At 35.4% G+C, this 22558-nt stretch overlaps 1 protein-coding gene across 1 annotated transcript in view; it reads right to left on the bottom strand.

The window, feature by feature from the left end:
* Nucleotides 1-1643: 1643 nt before the first annotated feature.
* Nucleotides 1644-22558, bottom strand: part of COG6 (component of oligomeric golgi complex 6) — a gene marked incomplete at both ends in the record, with an annotated part of 70355 nt that continues 49440 nt past the window's right edge. Inside the window, 3 exons of the mRNA XM_080690217.1 lie at nucleotides 1644-1791; nucleotides 18772-18851; nucleotides 21250-21303. Of these exons, the coding sequence (XP_080546343.1) occupies nucleotides 1644-1791; nucleotides 18772-18851; nucleotides 21250-21303 (282 nt within the window). The remainder of the gene's footprint in view (nucleotides 1792-18771; nucleotides 18852-21249; nucleotides 21304-22558) is intronic.

Genomic DNA, 22558 nt, shown 5'->3' with positions numbered 1-22558 from the left:
TACAATTTCCTAGAAAAATTAATGATATGTATAAAAAGTACTTCAAAGATTACCCTCCAGACACAGTTTTAACATTTTAGTTGAGAAAACCAAGTAGAGTAAAATACAACTTTTCTTAGAAAACAAAGGAATAGCATCTAATAGTAAAGTGTCAACTATTTTTCACAGCAGAAATAAATTATATAAAATTTAAGTTCCTAATCTGTATTATGCTTTTATATATAGCGTGTGTGTGTGTGTGTGTGTGTGTGTGTGTGTGTGTGTGTGTATGTTCATTTAAGGACAATGACTAAAATACATTTGAACCCAAATGGATAATATATGGCCATTCTGAAGAATATATAATCACTTTTGCTCCAAATGAATTCAGATAAATTTGAATACCAGATAAATTTGTCACTGGTTAGATTTATGGTCCACACTATATGACAAATAACATTTTCTTTTTTTTTTTTTTGCGGTATTGAAAATGGAACCCAGGGGCACTGTACCTCCGAGCTACACCCCGAGCCCTATATTTTAGTCTTTTTATTTTTTGAAACAGGGTCTCACTGAGTTGCAAAGGGCCTCAAGTAGCTGAGGCTGTCATTGAACTGCAATCCTCCAGTCTCCACCTTCTGAATGCTGGGATTACAAGCGTGTGCCACCATGCCCGGCCAGACAAATAACATTCTTAAACATTGTCTTGTGTTTAACACTGCATGTAGCTCAGGATGCTTAAATACTTAAAACTCACTGGAGTGTTAAGCTTCACCTTGAGCTCCATCTGAGATTTCCAGAGTAGAATCAGCCCTATTTAGATTTCTTTCTCACTTTCTTTCTTTTGACTGATTGTATATTTAAATTCACATAAAATATATGAAACCACTTATGTGCTATGTGTGAAAGTAAAGCAGAAAGGAGACTACTGCTATGTATACCAGTAGCACAATTCACTGTCATTTTTTTCTCTTCTAACACTCCTTTAGAATAGTTATTTTTGGAACACAGATTCAAAAAGCCATTTAGTACACCTACTCACACTAATAATAAGAATGCAAATGATAGTAAAGATACATTAATAATTAATAACATTTTGACAAAATTTTTATAAGGTGTTAATTTAGAACTAGTCTTGAAAAAAAATCCTTAAACTTTTCATACTACATTTGCCATACACCCATAGTCCAGATTAAGGGGGAAATGGGGAGCTAGAGAGGTGGCAAACAAAGAAGAGTGTGTCTTTATCCAGAGACTAGATATAATAGTAGATCAAGATTTACTTGCTTCCACATTATTGAGAATGAGAGGAATTGCTGGAATCTACAATATTATGATTAAATAAAAAAACAAACCTGTAACTCAAATTTCAAAGCAAAGATTAATAGGCTGAAAAAGAAAACAACCAGTCGGGGCATGGTGGCACACGCTGGGAGGCTGAAACAGGAGGATTGCAGTTCACAGACAGCTTTGGTTACTTAGTGAGGCTCTTTGCAACTTAGTGGGACCCTGTTTCAAAATAAAAAATAAAAATAGGGCTGGGGGTGTTACTTGGAGGTAGAATGCCCCTGGGTTTCATCCCCAGTACCACAAATAAACAAACAAACAAAACAACCTCCAGTGTTTTAGGGAATTAAACACTGGGAATTATTTTGCTGCAACAATCAGGAAAGGAGTGCCTGCACTTGTTGTGGCGATCGGTGCAGAATGTTCTCTGGATCTTTGTATTCGTTGACTGGATTCATCACAGCTGCATACACTTCTCCATAGGCTCTGCAGACCAGTTCTGTAGACTGTTTTATGATTTGCTCTCTGTTGATAAGGAAACAAATTGCGAAAAAATCATCTGAAAGGTATTCACAAAGAATTTTAAGAAAACTTTATATTTGAATCACTGCATTTCATTTCCAAATTTATCAAACCACGACTATTTAAAAACTATTGCACAGCTGGGCATGGTGGCGCACGCTTGTAATCCCCGCGCTTGGGAGGCGGAGAGAGGAGGATCGCGCAGGTTCAAAGCCAGCCTATCTACTTAGCAAGGCTCTCAGCAACTAGTGAGACCCTGTTTCCAAATAAAGTATAAAATAGGTCTGGGTGTATACCCCAGAGGTAGAAAAGCCCATGGGTTCAACCTCCAGTACCACACACACAAAATAAATAAATAAATAAATAAAGACAGACAGACCATTGCACAGCTACATATTACTTTCTTAATTTGAGATAAAAGGCATCTTAAAATATTTATGACTTATTAACATCATCCTTATTACTATGTAGGTTCTAGAGTCCTGGGATTGTGTCTTACTTAGTGCTCTATCTTTAGGGCTGTAACAGTGCCTGGCATATAGAGATGCTCCTCCATTTACAATGAAGTTACATCTGATAAACCTGTTATAAGTTGACAGGAGTCAAATATGCATTTAATAAACTTGATGTACTAGACAAAATATTTTAGCTAGCCACCCTTACATGTTCTTGAAACACTTCCTATAATCTTATAGTTGAATCAAATCATCTAACATGAAGTCTATTCTATGATCAAGTATTGAATATCTCAGACCATTTACTGAATAGAACACACTGTAGAGAATGGTAAACTGCCTTTTCTCCTATAGGCCCTATGCCAACACTACTACTATTTCTACTAGATTTCTCATTTCTCTGTATCACCAGGCTAAGATGCGATGCTTGCCTATAATAAACTGCAATATTTGCACACATTCAGTTCCACAAAAGCACATGAAAAGATACCAGATAAAGCTTTGTGAATGTTTTAAAAATTAACTAGCTAGCCAGGCGTGGTGGCTCACACTTGTAATCCCAGCATTTGGGAGGCTGAGACCAGAGGATCGCGGTTCGCAGACAGTCTCAGCTACTTAGTGAGGCCCTCCACAACTCAGTGAGATGCTGTTTCAAAATAAAAAGAATAAAAAATTGGGCAGGGGGTGTAGCTCGGAGGTCGAATGCCTCTGGGTTCCATCCCCAGAACCGTAGATACAAACAAACAAACAAACAAAAAACTAGATAGATAAAACAGTACTGAGTTGATTAAGTCTATTCTATGTTGTTGTGATGTTTACTTCTTGTCATCCCAATATACTTGTACTATTCACCTATCACTATATCTATTTTTAATTTTTTATTAGTGCATTGTAGTCATAAATCTTAATAGAGTACAAGATGGTAGAAGTATACATGCACACATCAGTCATTTAGCCCTATATCTATTCATTAGAGCACTGACCCCAATTTCTTGACTTTTACAAAAAATAAATTAAAAATATAACTTTTAAGTTTGACTGCCAAACTTGCTTTTCTTGTTTTCCTATTTCTGTTAATGACATAACCATATCCCAACACCTCTTGCCTAGAGTACAGAAGAAAACACTTATTTGGTCTTCCCTTTTGCAGTCTCTTCCACATTCATTCCCTCTTAAGCACTGCTATTAGAAAAATCCTCCAGAAGCCCACTTTTTTTATCTTTCCCTTCTCCCCTACTCACGGCATTCAGGGGCTTCCTTTGGCTTCAGCAAAGTCAACTTCCCTCCTCCAGGGCTTTTTGTACTGCCACTCGCACCTGCGCTCCCACACAGCTCTTCAGCCTTCTCTTTGCCCTACACTTGCTGACATCAGCTGCTTTGCACTCACTCCTCCATTTGCCTAGAACACCTCTCACCACTGTAAATATCCTAATGTTCTGCCAAAAATGTACTCTCATCCATGAAATCTCTGATCTTGCAAGCTAAAAACACTTTTTGTAATATCCACAGCACTTTTTCTGTTCCTCTTATGACATTTATCACTTCTAAGTTACATTAAAACGTCTACATTTTTCCTTCTCCTTCTCCTTCTCCTCCTTCTTCTTCTTCTGTACTGGGGTTCCTGGAAGCCCTTCTACCTCTGGGCTCCACTACCAGACCTATTTTTACATTTTTTATATGGAAACAGGGTCTCCTAAGCCAGCGCGCAGCTGGCTTCGAACCTGCGCGATCCTCCTGTCTCTTCGTCCCAGGGATTACAAGCGTGCACCACCACGCCCGGCTTCTCTTTTTTTTTTTTTTTTTTTTTTTTTTTTGCGGTACTGGGGATGGAACCCAGTATTTTTTTATTCTTTATTTTGAAACAGGGTCTGAGTTGCAAAGGGCCTCACTAAGTAGCTGAGGCTGTCCGCGAACTGCGATCCTCCTGTCTCAGCCTCCCGAATGCTGGGATAACAAGCGTATGCCACCACACCTGGCTAAACTTCTACATTTTCTTGACTTGATTTTCAGATCATAATAGCTTTGTGTTGGGGGAGGAATAGTTCCACATCAAACATTTTATATATATATATATATATATATATATATATATATATATATATATAATAAAAACTAATCTCAAAATGTGGAAACACACTTTTAAAGACATTTGAAATTACATAAACATATGTTCATGTCTTAGCTATCTTGCAAAACTTGAAGTTTCAACTTGATATTGTTCATATTTCCATGTCACTTAAAACCCAGTATATTTTCAGTGCTCACTGGAATGCTTGAAGGAGAAAAAGAACCTTCCATAAATTTAAGTAGTCTTATTATAGCCTCATAAGCTACCATTTTCTTTTGCAACTACTGGGTTAGTGGCTATCACAAGCCAAGCTTTTTCTTAGATAGTCAAGCACATTTCTGAGACTGGTCAGACTAACATCACAGTAGTGTTGGTGAATAAGTTGCATTAGCAGTCACCAAGCCAGTTCCATGAAACTACCACCAACAAAACGACGTGTGTGTGCTTCTCTTTTTCTCTCTCACTGGGAAATGAGCCCAGGGATGCTCTACCACTGAGCTACAATCCAAGCCCTTTTAATCATCATCATTTTTTTTTTTTTTTTGAGAAAGCGTCTCCCTAGGTTGCCCAGGCTGACCTTGGATTTGGATTTGCAATTCTCCTGCCTCAGTCTCCAGAGTTGTGGGGATTACAGGCTTGCAACACTGCTCCCAACAAAACATTCTTTAATCTGTTTTTCTCAGAATTGTGTCCTTTTCTGAAACACAATTTTAATTTTCTAGTAATAGCCAAAATAATACATTTATAAAGCTGTCTGCAGAAATATATGTCTGTGGTCTAGAAAAGAACATGAATTATTGGATGGAATATAGAGAGAAGTCCAATTATGGTTTTGGATCATCACTGACTCATTCTGATGGGATTCCAAATCCTAGGCAACTAACATTTTTTGTAATTTTTTAAAAATTAGAACAACTAACTTTTTATTTTATACTAGCAACTTTGCTAGAGCTTCCATAATGAGGGTAGGGAGAAAGAAGCACTGGATACGTTCTCTGCACAGAGTGGAGGGGCATGGCTGTCTACATTGCCTTTCTGCTGCAAAAGGTGATGAGAGACACTAGTTTGGACCTTGAGGTGTCAATGATTTTAGATCTACTGATTAGAAATATTTCCTAAAATTAACTGAGCTAGCAATAAATGCATAAAAGTGATGCCAGAATTGTTTCTAGTAAGTTAAATAGCTGAAAACACTATCATCTGGTATTTTAAATATTTGTTAAATATAATATGTATTTTATAACCATTTTGAAACAAGTCAGATCCTAGATTTTAGAAATAATGCTTTCAGTCCTTTACTTAAAGCAAAACAGCAGATTTTGGGGCAATGCATATCACATTATTACATAGCATTCAGTACTCACACTTTTTCCTCAAAAACCCATATTCAATCTGAATATAATGTATATTTGATAGCATATAAAGAGAAATAAGACTACTCATTTTTATTGGTACATATTAATCATGTAGAACAGTGGGTTTCATCATGGCATATTCATACTTGCTTATACTCTAATTAACTGAATTCCCTAACTCTTCTCTACTGTTGGTGTCACTGCAAATTAGTACAGCCACAATGGAGACCAGTGTAGAGATTCATAGGAACACTGGGAATGGGGGGGATCTACTATATGATCAAGCTATACTACCCTTGAATATCTTTCTGAAGAAACTGAAATAAGAATATTACACTAATATATGCATACTCATGTTTATAGCAGCACATGTTCACCAAAAGCCAAATTATGGACCTAACTTAGGTGTTCACAAATAGATAAAGGATTATAAAATTATGGGTGCACACAAAATTCTACTTAGCAGTAAAGAACAAAATTATATCATTTGTAGGAAAATGAATGAACTTGGAGAACATTATGCTAAGAGAGATTAGCCAATCACAGAAAGTGAAGAGTCATATGTTTTCTTTCATATGTGGAAGCTAGGGAGTGACTGAGATACCAGAGGTACTTAGATAATGAAGGAGCAACTCCAGTGGAAGCAGTGAGGTAGTATAGAAGAAGGTGGTGGTAGGGAAGACAGAATTAAGAAATCATTTCCACTGATATTATGTACATATGTGAGAATCTCAACATCCTGTACAGGGAAGGGGTGACTGGGGAGGGAGCTGGGGGAAAGCCCCCCCAAGTACTGTGTGCATGTATGCCACTATCACTGTGAACTACATAAGACTATAATGCACCAATAATAGTATAAAAGTAATAATAAAAATTGAGAGAAACCGGTAAATTAGAATTATCAAAAATTCTGAAATAGTAAAATTTTAACTTTGATTTTAAGTCCTAACAACAAAAAAATTACATGTATTGAGAGCTATTTTAACTCAAGGTATGTTTCTATTTCTAAGATAAATCAGCTTCTGGATGTCTAGAACTCACAATGCAGCTGAAAAACCGCAGGTCTGCAATAGAAAAAAATGGAATAAAGCAATAGTGCTAAAACACAAATAAGTTGCAAAAATAAGCAAAGCCAATAAAACCAAGCAAGAGTCTGTCATTTATTTTAAATGCAGTGTTTTGATGGTATAGTGCCTCTTTATTCTGTTTCTGTTTTAAGAAACTACTGAGAAAAGGGATTTGAAGATGAACATGGGTATACTGGGTAAGAAGCGAGAAAACAAAGCTGGAAGAGAAAGTGAAGCTTTTCATGCAGTGGGGGGAATAAAAAGAAAAAGAAAAGAAACTATTTCCTCTGCCTGTCAGTCAAAAGGATAGAAACCACATAAGAGGAATTCTCTGAAGTGAATCCAAGCCAATTCAAAATATGAAGAGCAAAGAACTGATAGTATGATTCCACAATGCTGAACAAATGTGGTAGTACTTCCACCACTACAACATCAGGTATAGGTCCACATGCGCACTTTCACTAAATGTTTTCTAATGGATTCTATAAAGTACAGCAGAGGTGAGATGGTAATAGTGAAGCGACTGCTGAAGTTCTGCCACTCACTCTTATTGCCTGGAACAAGTAATTTAACTTCCACAACCAATTCCCACACTAAAAGTATTGAAGTAGATAATTGTTAAAAGATACTTTCAGCTTTTAAACTATATTATTCAACTGATAGTTAAGACTATTTTAATTAGTCTCCATTTAAAAAGAAATCTGTGTGTGTATATCTACCTATAAATATCACTTTGGGCAATTGGGTTCCTAAAGTAATGATTTATAATATGCACATAAATTATTTGTGTTATGCTTATAAATGGTGCTGTGGGCTCTTTTCCGTTATTAAAATAAAGTTTGTTTAATGGAAAAATTAAAACTAACAGGCATCTTGGTGCAGCTTTAACAAATCTTTATTACAAAATCAGTAGGAAATAGAGAAGAAAAAGCACGCTAGAAAGCCCGAAAATGGAACTCTGACTTTCTTGGGACCCCAGCCTTTAAATAGATTTTGACGGGAATCTTATCAGTGTTACCAAGGCAATGGGCTAGTAACTTCTTAGTCAGGTGGTGCCTTTTTGCCTCCATCAGTGCACTTACTAATGTAGGGGTCAATAATCTACCTGACTTCTGCCGTATCTTTATGGCTCTGAAGCCCCCCGCAGAATCATCGTGGTCTTGGGGTTTTTAATTGTCTCCACACATTTTTAGAGCTAAAAGCTTTACTATGAGTAAAAATTAGAAAAAAGGACAGAAGGACAGAGAGAGGAACTCTGCATTGTAACAGCTGCCATCCCTCCCTGCCTGAGTGCCTGTGCAGCACCCAGGCTCTGAATTTTTTTTTTTTACATTTTGGAAATTAATACCAGAGCAATACCAGCATAATTTTCCAATACCAGCACAATCTGTATTAAACAAATTGTATAGAAATTGGATGTTTCTGTAGTGCTACAAACATTTTTTCTATTTTACTATTCCTTCCTTTATATTCCTAGTAAGTTTACCTTTTATCTTTGTGTGTGTGTGTGGGGGGGGTACTGGGGATTGAACCCAGAGGTATTCTACCTCTGAGCTACTCCCAACTTCCGCCCTATTTTATTTTTGAAACAGGGTCTTACTAAGTTGTGGAGAGCCTTACTAAATTGGTGAGTCTGGTGGCCACGAACCTACAATTCTCCTGTCTCAGCCTCCCAAGTACTGGGATTACAGGTGTGCTCCTTTATCTTAAAAAGTCAGTCTATCTGTCCATTCCCCCATCTATTTATTATACTGTCTTATCTTCTTATGTCCTGGCTGAAATTATTTTTAATCACTAATATCATATATGAAACTAAGTTATACATAATGATGAATTATTATTATTTATCATTATTATTATTATTATTTTTTGTTGTTGTTGTATGGTGTTACTGAGGGTGGAACCCAGGGGCCTTCTACCTCCAGGCTATACTCCCAGACCTATCTTATACTTTATTTGGAAACAGGGTCTCACTAAGTAGCTGAGAGTCTCACTAAGTAGCTGAGGTTGACTCAGTATCATATATGAGATTGGCAGTATCATATAGTTAATAGAACAATTATGTGTTAATTTACTAGTAGAGAAAAGAAAAAAGAAGGGAGATCAGCTTTCTACACAATTTTATAGGAGAACATTTTTGGTTTCTTCTACATCAGAATATCATACACTGAGAAATTCAATTTGTCTAGGTACAAATGTCACAGTGCCACAACCACCTAGTATTGTAAATTTCAAAAACTTTAGTAAGGATTAATCTATAACCCATATGGAGAAATAATTTTCATTTTAAAATATATTCCTGAAAACTGTGTTTTAAATAATTATATAAAGCACCAAGCTAAGAAACGAGTTGCTTACTTCTAAAATCAGTGAGGTTGTCATTAATCAGTACTTTAGAATTTTGGTTGCCATAACAACATAATACAACTTTCATCATTATCATAAATCCAGAAATTATAAAAATAGTTTCTTTCAACACTCAGGTTCTGTTATCACTAAAACTGAGCTTTATTATAGAACCACATTTAAGAGTGCAATAAAAATGTGCCACAGGAGAAAAGGTGTTAAAGGTTCAAGGCTAAAAAACTAAGAAATGATGACAATGTCCTTAGAGACAATGGACTGATTAAAATTTTGATTTCTCTTTATCACAATATAAACATAATAAACCTGGGCATGGTGGCACATGCTTGTAATCCCAGCATTTGAGAGGCTGAGACAAGAATATTAAGGTTTGTGGACAGCCTCATCTACTTAGTAAGGTCCTTTGCAACTCAGTGAGACCCTGTTTCAAAATAAAGAATAAAAAATAGGGAGCTGGGTGTGGTGGTGCACGCTTATAATCCCTGCACTTGGGAGTCTGAGACAGGAGGATGGAGCAAGTTCGAAGCCAGCCTTAGCTATGTAGTGAGGCTCTCAGCAACTTAGTGAGACACTGTTTCCAAATAAAATATAAAATAGGTCTGGGAATATAGCCTGGAGGTAGGAAGCCTCTGGGTTCCACCCTCAGTACCACAAAAAAAAAAAAAAAAAAAAAAAAAAAAAAAAATAGGGCTGGAGGTAGAATGTCCCTGGGTTCCATCCCCAGTAGGGCTCAAACACACACACACACACACACACACACACACAATGAGTCAACTTGGATTTTCATACACACACACACACACACAATGGGTCAATTTGGATTTACACACACACACACATACACAATGGGTCAACTTAGATTTACACACACACACACACACACACACACACACACACACACACACACACACACGAGTCAACTTGGATTTTCACCCCAGGTCAGCTTTATGACTCTCAAAGTGAAATTAAAGCATATTTCACATGCGATCAAGGAATATATCTTATATAAATGTTATTTAGCACATATGCCAAACATCTTTGAGCATGTTTTAACAGTAAAATAATATGCTATCAACATTTTAGAAAGGGTTAGCAAAAATAGAGTATAGTCTAGTGTTGAAGAGAAGAGGGTTGAAATCAGAAATAAGTGATGCAAATCTCAGCTCTGATTTTTTTTTTTTTTTTTTTTTTTTTTGTGGTACTGGGGTTCCTGGAAACCCTTCAACCTCTGGGCTACACTCCCAGACCTATTTTTATACTTTTTTATTTTAGAAACAGGGTCTCTTAAGCCAGGGCAGCTGGCTTCGAACCTGCACGAAGGAAAATAGAAGAGTCTGGAAGCTCATGTGATAATTTAGTACAGATGATGCTATCATGGACCAGAGTAAACTGTGGGAATGCTAAGAAATGACCAGGGGCCTCTCTCACATATTTCTTTCTGTATAAATATTTAATAAAATTGTTCTGTGGGGATTTTAATTTGTATTATATTGAATTTTTTTTTTTTTTTTTTTTTTTTTGGTGGTACTGGGGTTCCTGGAAGCCCTTCTACCTCCGGGATACACCCCCATGGGCTACACTCCCAGACCTATTTTTTAACTTTATGTGGAAACAGGGTCTCTTAAGCCAGCGCGGCTGGCTCCGAACCAGCGCGATCCTCCTGTCTCTGCCTCCCAAGCGCGGGGATTACAAGCGTGCGCCACCACGCCCGGCTTATATTGAATTTATAGATTTATAAGATGGACCTGTTAGTGAATTTTCCTTTTCTGAACAGTATGAGTATTTATTCAGATTACCTTTAAAACTTATCAACAAAGTTTCTTCAAATAAATTTCCACATATTTCAGTGTTCTCATTTCTAGAAAATAATACTGTGGCTGCTATGGAAAACCCTTTTATTTTTTATTACATGTTCTAACTAAATATGCACTGGTACTAACTTTTATGTGTTAAATTTGTTTTTTTATTTTAATTTTAATTTTTTTATAGGTGGAACATATTGAGAGTGGTGTACATTTACATTGTGCTTCATGCCCTTCCCCCTCCCTTTCCCTTCCCCTCCAATAGAGTGTCCAGGTTAACCATGTTATATTTATACTATTACACATATTCGTAAGTAGCTCCTCCATTGAACAACCTCAGCTTTCTTCCTCGCCTATCCTTCCGTTCAAGGTTTGCTGAGATTTCCCCTCCATCATCTGGAATCCCTCTGGTATTACCACTATTCCCTAGCTTGAACATATTAGAGAAAACATATGTCCCTTCTCTTTCTGTGCTTGACTAATCTCACTTAACATAATGTTCTCTAGTTCCTTCCATTTTCTTGCAAATGCTATTATTTTATTTTTCTTTATAGCTGAATAGAATTCCATTGTGTGTATTTCCCATAATTTTGCAATCCACTCATCTGTTGATGGAGATCTAGGTTGGTTCCATAGTTTGGCTATTACAAACTGTGCTGCTATGAACATGGGTATGCATATGTTAACGTAGTTCTCTGATTTCAATCCCTTTGGAAAGATACCCAGGAGTGGTATAGCCGGATCAAATGGTGGATCTATTCCCAGTTTTCTTTCTTTTATTTTTTATTTGTTGGTACTGGAGGTGGAACCCAGAGGCTTTCTACCTCCAGGCTATACTCCCAGACCTATTTTATATTTTATTTGGAAAGAGGGTCTCACTAAGTTGCTGAGAGCCTCACTAAGTAGCTGAGGCTGGCTTCAATCCTCCTGTCTCAGCCTCCCAAGCATGGGGATTACAAGTGTGCGTCACCACGCCCTGCTTTATTCCCAGTTTTCTAAGGAATCTCCATACTGACCTCCATAGTGGCTGAACTAGTTTGCATTCCCACCAACAGTGTAAAAGAGTTCCTCTTTCCCCTCATCCTCGCCAGCAATTGTTGTTGTTTTTTTTCTTTGTTTGCCACTCTGGTTGGGGTTAGAGGGAATCTCAGCATAGTTTTGATTTGCATCTCCCTGATGGCTAGTGATGTTGAACATCTTTTCATGTATCTATTGGCCATTTGTATCTCTTCTTTTGTGAAATGTCTATTCATTTCAGTTGCCCATTTCTTGATTGGGTTGTTTGTTTTGCTAGTGTAGAATCTTTTGAGCTCTTTGTATATTCTGGATATTAGCCCCCTATCAGAGTGGTGGCTGGAAAAGATCTTCTCCCATTCTGTAGGCTTCCTCTTTAGGTTCTTGATGGTTTCCTTTGATGAGAAGAAACTTTTTAGTTTGAAGAGATCCCACTTATTAATTCTTGTTTTAATTTCCTGCGCTTTGGAAGTCTTATTGAGAAAGTTACTCCCTGTATCTATATGTTGAAGTGTAGATCCTATGCCTTTCTCTAATAACTTCAGTCTCTGGTCTACTGATTAACCAATTCAGCAAAGTTGCAGGATACAAAATCAACCTAAAGAAATCAGTTGCTTTTCTTTATGCCAACAATGAATCCACAACGAAAGAATATAAAGAAAACTATTCCATTTACTATAACCTCTAAACCAATAAAATACCTAGGAATAAACCTAACCAAAGATGTAAAAGACCTCTACAGAGAAAACTACAAAACATTAAAGAAAGAAACTGAAGATGACCCTGGAAGATGGAAAGATCTCTCTTGCTCATAGATAGGCAGAATTAATATAATCAAAATGGCCATTCTGCTAAAAGTGACCTATAGATTCAATGCAATCCCCATTAAAATACCAACACCATTTCTCATAGACCTGGAAAAATCAGTTATGAATTTTGTATGGAGGAAGAAAGGACCCAGAATAGCCAAAGCAATTCTCAGCAACAAGAACCAGGCAGGAGGCATCACAATCCTGGACTTCAAATTATACATAGAGCAATAGTAGTAAAAACAGCATGGTATTGGCACAACAATAGGCAGACTGACCAGTGGAACAGAAGACACAGAAACAAACCCACACATCTATAGTCAACTGATCTTTGACAAAGGGGCCAAACTCATACGCTGGAGAAAAGATAGCCTTTTCAACAAATGGTGCTCGGAGAACTGGCCCATTTGTAGAAAGTTGGATCTGAATCCTTATTTCTCACCATGTACAGGAATCAACTCGAAATGGATCAAAGACTTAGAAATTAGACCAGAGACTATGTGTTAACTTTGAATCTGTAATAATTTCTTTAAATGTATTAATGTTGTATGTTAACTCTGAATCTGGCCAAGTAACAACTCTATTTTAGTTATATTAGTTTACCAACTGCTTGCCTCATTTTGTTTTTTGATACTGACATCTAAAATTAATGGGTTTAATTCTGAATAGTAATCATTAACTTCATTCTACTGACTACTCAAAGTAAATAGCAGATATGATAGTAATGTCATTATTTTATTTTCAACTTTAATGAAAATGTTTCTAATGAAGTGTGATGTCTGGTACATATTTTCAATGTTCCTACATGGTATTCTTCAACTGATTTATGCAGTGAGTTGAACTAAGATTTTTTTTTGTATCCCTTGGCCATAATGCAGTCCTCTTTTAATTCAATGGTATATTTTATTTGTTATCTTTATTAATTATTTTTATATCATAAAGGCTTCATGCCTAAAATATTAAGCACAACTTTTGTCAATATAAAATATTACTTTGAACACTTTTTAATGATACTCATTCTAAATTCAATTTTGTCTGTTAATATTGCCACTCCTGTTTTCTTTTTGTGTCACTTAGTGTTTAAATGGTCTCTTGTAAAGAGCATATAGGTAAGCAGTGCTTTTTACAACATAAACTGACATGTCAGTATATTAAAAGAGTAATTAAAGTAATTCACAGTCACACAAAAATTTAAAAAGAATTTATAAAAGCAACTTTGCTTTGAGTTTTCTAGTTCTTGTTCTTCCTTTTGCTCATTTTCTTTGTAAATGTTTTGAAAAGAATGTGTATTTTCTGTAGTTGTGTGTAGTACTCTATATCCTTTTGTTAGGTTAAGACTGATCAGTTCTTTCACACCCTATACTTTTCTATTACTAAGCAAAGAGTACTGATTTTCCTTACCATAATTGCTGATATATGTATTCATTTTCAAGTCTATGAGCTTATACTTCAATTATTTGAGTCTCTGCATTTAGACACACACTTAATTACTATATTCATGAACGGATGTGAAGTGTTTTTCTATCTCTAGTATCATTTTTGTCCTGAAATATAATTTCTGATATTAATATAGCCATTCTATTTTATTATGATTAGTACTTTCATGGTACATCCTTTATTCATTCTTTTAATTGTAAACTATCTGAGTCTTTGCATTTAAAGTGTATTTTTGAGCCGGGTGTGGTGGCACATGCTTGCAATCCCAGCACTTGGGAGGCTGAGACAGGAAGATAAAGGTTGTAGCCAGCCTCAGCTACTTGGTGAGGCCCTTTGCAACTCAATGAGATCCTGTTTAAAAAAAGAATAAAACATAGGGCAGGGGTGTAGCTCAGAGGTAGAATGCCCCCAGGTTCCATCCCCAGTACCGCAAATAAATAAATAAATAAATAAATAAATAAATAAATAAATAAATAAAATGGATTTCTTATACTCAGCAGTAAGTTGGGCCACATTTTTTTTTTACCCAATTTAACAGATCTCTGAAATCTCTCAAATAAATTTTCTCAACTAGAAAATCTAGTTCTTTTATATTTAATAGGGTTTCTTTTAAAGTTGGATTTAAGTCTATCATCCAGCTGTTAATGTTTTATGTTTGTCCCATCTGTTTTTTTTCCTCCTTTACTGCCTGCTTTTGAAAGGACTTTTAAACATTCAATGTTATCTCTTGACATACTAATTTATATTTGTTTTAGTGGCTACTGTAAAGTTTAACATCTACCTTCAAATAACATACCTATCATGGATAATGCAATAACCTTACAACATCACAATATACTTTTCTCTCACTCCATCTTTTTTTTATTTTTGTTGTTATACATTTTATTTCTATGTGTTAAGTCTACAATTCAATGTTAGTATTTTTGCCTTAAATGGTCAACACTATCTTTTACCCTTCTGTTCAGCATTTCTTGTGTTCTGCATTCCTCTGTATAGATCAAGTTTTTTTCTTATATCATCTTCCTTTACTCTAAAGAATTTCCTTTATCTTTTTTTTTTTTTTTTTTTTTTTTTGCAGTATTTGAGGTGGAACCCAGGAGCATTCTACCTCCTAGCTACACCCCAGCCCTATTTTTATTCTTTATTTTGAAATTGGGTCTCACTGAGTTGCAATGAGCCTCACTAAGTAGCTGAGGCTATCCAAGAATCGGGATCCTCCTGTCTCAGCCTTCTGAATGCTGGGATTACAAGGGTGCGCCACCACACCTGGCTCTCCTTTATCATTTCTATAGTGTAGTATGCTTGTGATAAATCTTCTCTACTTTTATTTTGCTTTCAGTTTGAAAGATAAATTAAGTCATTCATTTTTGCACTACAAGGAATTAAACCTAAGACCTCCTGCATGGTAGGCTAATGATCTCCCACTGAGCTTATATCTCCAATCTTGAAAGATACTTTTGATGAATCAAAATTAACAATTCTTTTTGTGTGGTACTGGGATGAAACTAAGGGGCATTCTACCTCTAAGCTACACCCCCCCCAGCCCTATTTTTTATTCTTTATCTTGAAACAGGTTCTCACTGAGTTACAAGGGGCCTCACTAAGTAGTTGAGGCTGTCTGAGATTGGGATTACTAGCATGCACCACTATACCTGGCTCAAAAATATTTTTTTTAATTAGCTTTTGAAGATAATATTTCATTATCTTCTAGTTTGCACTGTTTCCAAGGAGAAATCAGTAGTATATTTTCCATTGCTCTCTGTAAATAATCTGCCTTTTTCTTCTGATTGGCCTTAAGATTTTCTGCTTAAATTGATTTTTTAATAATTTTATTATCCTATATTTAGTATGGTTTTCTCTGATGGAATTTATTTAGCTCATTGGCTATATATAGATTCATGCATTCTATCATATTTGGAGAAAATTCTCTTTTTATTTTTCAAAAACTTCCTGTTTTAATTTAATACATGTATACATATACACTAAAACTCCACCTCTTTCCCACATCTTTTTAAATTATTCTGTCTACACTTCAGTTTGATGTTTCTATTGTCCTCCCTTCAAGTTACTGATCTTTCCTTCAGGAACATCTAGTTGGCTCTTAAACACATCCAGTGAATTTTTGTTCATTTTAGATAACTATATAGTTTTCAAGTTTAAGTTTAGAATTATAAAGTTCTCTATTCTCTTAATATAATAATGTCTTGCTTTAAAACCCTGAACACATTCATATTTTTGTGGTTCTGGGGTCTGAATTCATGTACCACCATGCCTGGCAGAATCTTGAACATATTTTTAACAGCTCCTTTAAATATTTTATCTACTGCCGGGCATGGTGGTGCACGCTTGTAATCCCCGCGCTTGGGAGGCAGAGACAGGAGGATTGCAGGTTCAAAGTCAGACTCTATGGCTTAAGAGACTCTGTTTCTAAATAAAAATATAAAAAAATAGTTCTGGGAGTGTAGCCCAGAGATAAAAGGGTTTCCAGGAACCCCAGTACCACCAAAAAAAAAAAAAAAAAAAAAAAGACTAATTTTTTTCCCTATTTTTTGTTTATATTTTCAAAAAAATAAAAAAAAATTTAAAAAGTAGTTTTTGATTGTATGTCATTATGGATGCTACAATGTTGACTGTATGTATTTGTTGTTATCCTTCAAAATATAAAGTTTTAGTCTGAAAGGCAATTAATTTATTTAAAGATTAGCTTGCCCCTTTAGAGTTTGTTTCCAAGCTTGGCTAGTGTGACTCTCAGGTAGCATTTACTGTAGGCCTGGACTGACCCTACTTCTCAGGCTTGGACTTGCTGAGGTCTCTAGAGCATTGTCCAATCTCCAGCTGTTTTTCCATTCACAGGTTTCCAGAAGTTGCTCTTAGTCTACTAACATTTTTTCCTTCTTTTTTCTTCCCCAACTTGCTTTAATTTTGTTTATAGAGGTATTTCTGATAGTGAAGACTAGTAGTAGTTACAGGAAAAAAAATTGTTTCCGTCCAACAAAAAGAAACTAGCTGTCATAGATACATGCTTTATTTCCAATATATATATAATAGAGGAATAATCTTGAATAAAAAGTTCTCAATCTACTTTCCAATATACACATTTTAGGAAGCATCTAATCTTTTTATTTCTCATTAGTTATGGAAACCATTCTAATTCGATAGGTAAAGATTTATGAATAATTTATATATGTGTAGTTGTGGTTTCTATACTACAAATTTAATTTTTATACCTACTCTTAGAAGGTGAGAATTGAAGTTTAGCACCAAGTAAGAACCCTTTTAATTCATCCAAACAAAAGAAGAAAGAACACTTGTAATCCCATCATTCGGGAGACTGAGACCAGAAGGATCGCGGTTTGCGGACAGCCTCAGCTACTTAGGCCCTCCACAACTTGGTGAGACCCTGTTTCAAAATAAAGAATAAAAAATAGGGTAGAGGGTATAGTTTGGAGGTCAAATGCCTCTGGGTTCCATCTCCAGACACCCCCCCCTCCAAAAAAAGAGAGGGAGAAAACAAGAGTGATAGGTTTTCCAAAGTATGAAAAGGTGGAGATAAGCCAAGTTCAGAAAATAATGTTAATGTAGCTGGGCATGGTGGCGCAGGCTTGTAATCCCCGCGCTTGGGAGGTGGAGACAGGCGGAATGCTCAGGTTTGAAGCCAGCCTTGCTGGCTTAAGAGACCCTGTTTCCAAATAAAAAATATAAAATAGTTCTGGGAGTGTAGCCCGAAAGGCTCAAAATTTAACTGACTACCTGATGCCACGCTATTTGGTATCAGATACACAAAATTCATTTTTGAGTTAGATATTTCTAACTCGAGATGGAATTGTAAGGACATAACTCTAGATATGTAACTCTAGATATTGTAAGGATATAACTCTAGATATTGTAAGGACATAACTCAATTGTAAGGATATAACTCTAGATATTTCTAACTCAAGATGGAATTTTAAGGACATATCTCCATCATAAATCAAGATACGTTTTTTTTTTGTGTGTGTGTGTGTGTGTGGTACTGGAGATGGAACCCAGGGGCCTTCCACATCCGGGCTATAGCCCCTACCTATTTTTATATTTTATTTGGGAACAGGGTCTCACTAAGTTACTGAGAGCCTCACTAAGTGAGTGAGGCTGGCTTCGAACCTGTGCGATCCTCCTGTCTCAGCCTCCCAAGTACTGGGATTACAAGCGTGCGCCACCATGCCCAGCAAGATATGTGTTTTGATAGTAATCAATTTTAAAATAAAGCTACAGAAAGCTGCTATAATCCAAATACATAATAGTCATCTGTATTGTACAAACAATATATTGGTGATCTTCTATGACATATTCAACATTATTCTGACATGTTTGTAAAATAAGGGAATTTAGGATTATGCCTATATAGATATAGTTCAAATATAGTACTAGGGAAAGAAAACAGGTTGAAAAAAAATCTTTTTTTGGGGGGGGGAAATACACCTATAATCCTAATACTTGGGATGTTGAGACAGAAAAACTGTATGTCTTTAAAGGCAAATCTCTTACTCTTGAAAATATTTTTTTTCCAAGAAAAGTATTTTATATTTAAAAATATGTGAATCTTTACCAATTATTTAGGATTAACACCACTTACTTCACTGTGGCACTTAAGAGGAAGTTCAGTTGTGGCATTAATAGGTTGTCTGGGGCTGACAGATACCGATCAAACTGAACCTAAAAGAAAAAGAGAAATGTGAAATGTGAAGTATATTTATATGATGACAAATACCTCAAATATAACTATTGCTTTTGGAAATTAAATCCTAGGAAAAATCTCATATTTCTATTAACCAATGCTTTTTGTTCCAATGAGTATTTTTTAAAATTCTAACTGAAACTCTCTGAAACTGCAAACTTGATAATACAATCAGTATTAATAATACTTCTTTTTAAAACCCTGAATCCAAACCATTAATATTAACTGTGGAGAGGGCTGGAGACATTTGAAAAAGTGAGTGTAAAACCATCAAGACTTGGTTCCTGATAGGATGAAGGGGCTATCAGATTTTGGTTCTGTCTAAAGTGATTCATATAATTGTATTTTTCATACACTTATTTAGTTGCATCCCTCACTAGATCATGTTTATTTTCAACACAATTCTTAGTATGATGCCTAGAAAATAGCAGACACTTGGTTAGTAACAGCTGAAATGATAAATGAGTATAGTTTCTTAATATTTTCTAAGTTAACATTTAGAAGAGAATCTGGGTTTGGCAAAACAGGGTAGGTTTCGAATGGTCTGAATTGAGGTGCCTCTGAAACCTTCCAGCTGGAGGTAATAATCCGCTGGATATAAAACCCTGGATCACATACAAAATTCAACTAAAACGTTGTTTCTTTGGAGATACAATATATTCAACTTGTTTTAAAAATCAAGACCAGGTGCATAAGAATTTTTAAATGGGGTTTAAATATTTTGTAGGTTATATTATGGACCAAATATATGTCAGAAGAAAATACAGAGAGAAAAAAACATTTATTTATTGGTTACTATGTAAAGTCACTAATTTCTGTTTAAACATATATCTTCATGTTATGGAGGTAAATACTTTAATGTGAAGAAACTTAAATCTCTTCTAATAAATCTAAACTTCATTAATTTTCTTTTTTTGAAATTGGTGCACTGTAGTCATACAGCTTAAAATAAGGGTAAAAGATGGAAGAGGCATATATGCACAAATTTGTTTTACTCGAACTTTTTCTTTCTTTCTTTTTTTAATTTGTGGTGTTGGGGATTGAGCCCAGGGGCATTCTACCTTCAGGCTACCACCTCAGTCCTATTTTAACAAAGCTAAAAAAGTCTTAGTTTTTGTTAGCAAAGTCTCACTAAATTGCTGAACGTCTCACTACATTTCTGAGGCTGGCTTTGAATCTTTGATCCTCCTGTCTCAGGCTCCCAAGTACTGGGATTACAAGTGTGTGCCACCATGCCTGGCTTTATTTGAACTCTTTATATTATATTTTATTTGCATGTCTATAGTTTTTTCTGGTATAATTTTTGGTGCTATGTTGAACTTATGACTGTTACTTCTATATATGGTATAATTTATCATAGTATGAGCTTCCTTATCTTTTCTGTTTAACATTCTAAATTCTACTCTACTATTAATATAGTCAGCTCCACCTTCTTTGTACTTGTTAGGTATCTTATAAGCCTATATCTTTATTTTCAGTTATTTTAATTCTAAAAGATAATATATAGGAAAAAATCCTAGAGTAAAAAATCATAGAGAACTATTTATGAAATTCAAACCAGTTTTGTAATGAGTACATGTAACTATTATAAACACTTAAAGATAGGTAGTGTAGCTCAGTAACTAAGCCTGCAGGCTCTGCAGGCCAATTTCCTGGGTTGAATGAATTTGTCATGAGGATTACAGAGTTAAAGCAGGAAAAAAATGCTTGGCATGGTCAGTTAAGACTAATAGCTGCTATTATTAATAAGTATTACTAGTAACACTACTGTAAATCTCCCAAAGGGGATCTCCTTCCTGTGAGGGAGAGGGGCTACATGGCTTATTTGTCATACAATGCAAAGATACATGTACATACAAAGTATACCCTTTAGGCCAGAAAACAAGCTACAAAAAGTAGTGCTCATGTACAAAGGAAGGAGCAAGCTCTTTACTTGAAAAGAAGGTAATAAGGTGAGGTTCAGGGAGTATCATGCTCAAAAGTAATATTCTATTTTATGACTGAAATCTAATTTCATTATCATCTCAGAACAACCGTAAGCCAGGGATTATGGCAGCAGTGTCTATGATCTAGGCAAACTTCTTTATGTCTGTTATTCCTGTTTCTTCATTAAGTTAGAAATAAAACATTAAGTTGAAAATTAATAAATATAAGCAATAACAATGAAGCTACCAGGGTATGGTGGATGTTAATATAAATGTCTCGGGGCCAATTAATTAATAAAATATATGCTCATTTGGTATTGTTGGACCCAATGTGAACACAGTATATCAAGAGATAAAAATTGTCATCAAGGACAAAATTATCATATAGGAAAAAATGAAGAACATTATTCCTTAAGAAGATCTAAGTGGGAATGTTTTATTACACACTTACCATTGCAGCCTTCAGTGCCGCAGGATCTAGATTGGGCAAATTAGCTAACGATCCCTATTTAAAAAGAAAAAAAATTAAAAAAAGATAAAAATGTGTATATACATTTCAGCTTAAGTGCTTAATACAGTCCATTAGTAGAATGCCCAAATTTAGAAAATTAGTTATCTACTTCCAAAGAACTCAAGTAGCATCTCTTCATCTTCAATATAAAGGGACTTGAGGAAGTTGGAAGTACATGGAAACATCATGATACTTCAGATTTACTCATAAGCACAAAAAAGAAGGCAACAAAAGTACTTAGAAGATGCTAAAGAGCCGGGTGTGGTGGCACACGCTTGTAATCTCCACGAATGGGAGGCGGAGACAGGAGGGTCACGCAGGTTCGAGGGTTTGAAGCCAGCCGCACTGGCTTAAGAGACCCTGTTTCCAAATAAAAATATAAAAAAAATAGGTCTGGGAGTGTACCCCGGAGGTAGAAGGGGTTCCAGGAACCGCAGTACCGCCAAAAAAAAGAAAATCCTAAAGAGACATGGAGGCTTAAGAGTTTCACCCTGATAATTTTAGAAAATGCAGAAAGGCAGTAGAATTGGTTCGTATTGGTATAAATTTGCGCTTACTACTTTAGCAAAACAAAAAATTAAGAAATTGTGGTTTTTGAGAGCTTCATTTACAAGTTGGCTATAATTTATTTCTCATGTTAGTGTCATTTGAAAAGTTTTTTTTTTTAATACGTTTGAAAAGTTATTCTTTGATACTGGGAATTGAACCAGGGACATTCTACCTCTGAGCTACACTCCTAGCCCTTTTTTACTATTATTTTAAAACAAGATCTCTAAATTGCTGAAGCTGGCCCAAAATCTGTAATCTTCCTATTTCAGCCTTTCAAGTTCCGGGATTATAGATGTGGACCATCAAACTCAACAAGTTCTTTGCTTTTAAAAGAAAGATGGCTTGCTTGGTGTTCTAGGCTCCAAACATTCTGTTACATCTATTTCTACTGGGGCTGTATAAAATTTAATAGATCATATGGTGGCTGCAGAAGAGATTATCTTTCCTTTAATGATCTGTTAAATTCAAAAGAGATGACTACTATCTATTTGGTAACCTATACATTCAATTAATAGGCCTTTAAAAAATTTACCAGTAGAAAGATCCATTATTTATGATATTTGTGAAATTCATGATATTATTTTCAATATATTTTAATAACTTTTAATCAAAACTTATCTGTACTGGAAAGGACAGTTAGTATCTTCTGGTACTTTGCTATGTCTCAAGCAGTTAACTAAGAACTATACATGAGTCATCT

Source organism: Muscardinus avellanarius, assembly GCF_963383645.1.
Source record: "Muscardinus avellanarius genome assembly, chromosome: 2".
NCBI classification, from domain to species: domain Eukaryota; kingdom Metazoa; phylum Chordata; class Mammalia; order Rodentia; family Gliridae; genus Muscardinus; species Muscardinus avellanarius.
This window is presented reverse-complemented; position numbering and strand designations above follow the sequence as displayed.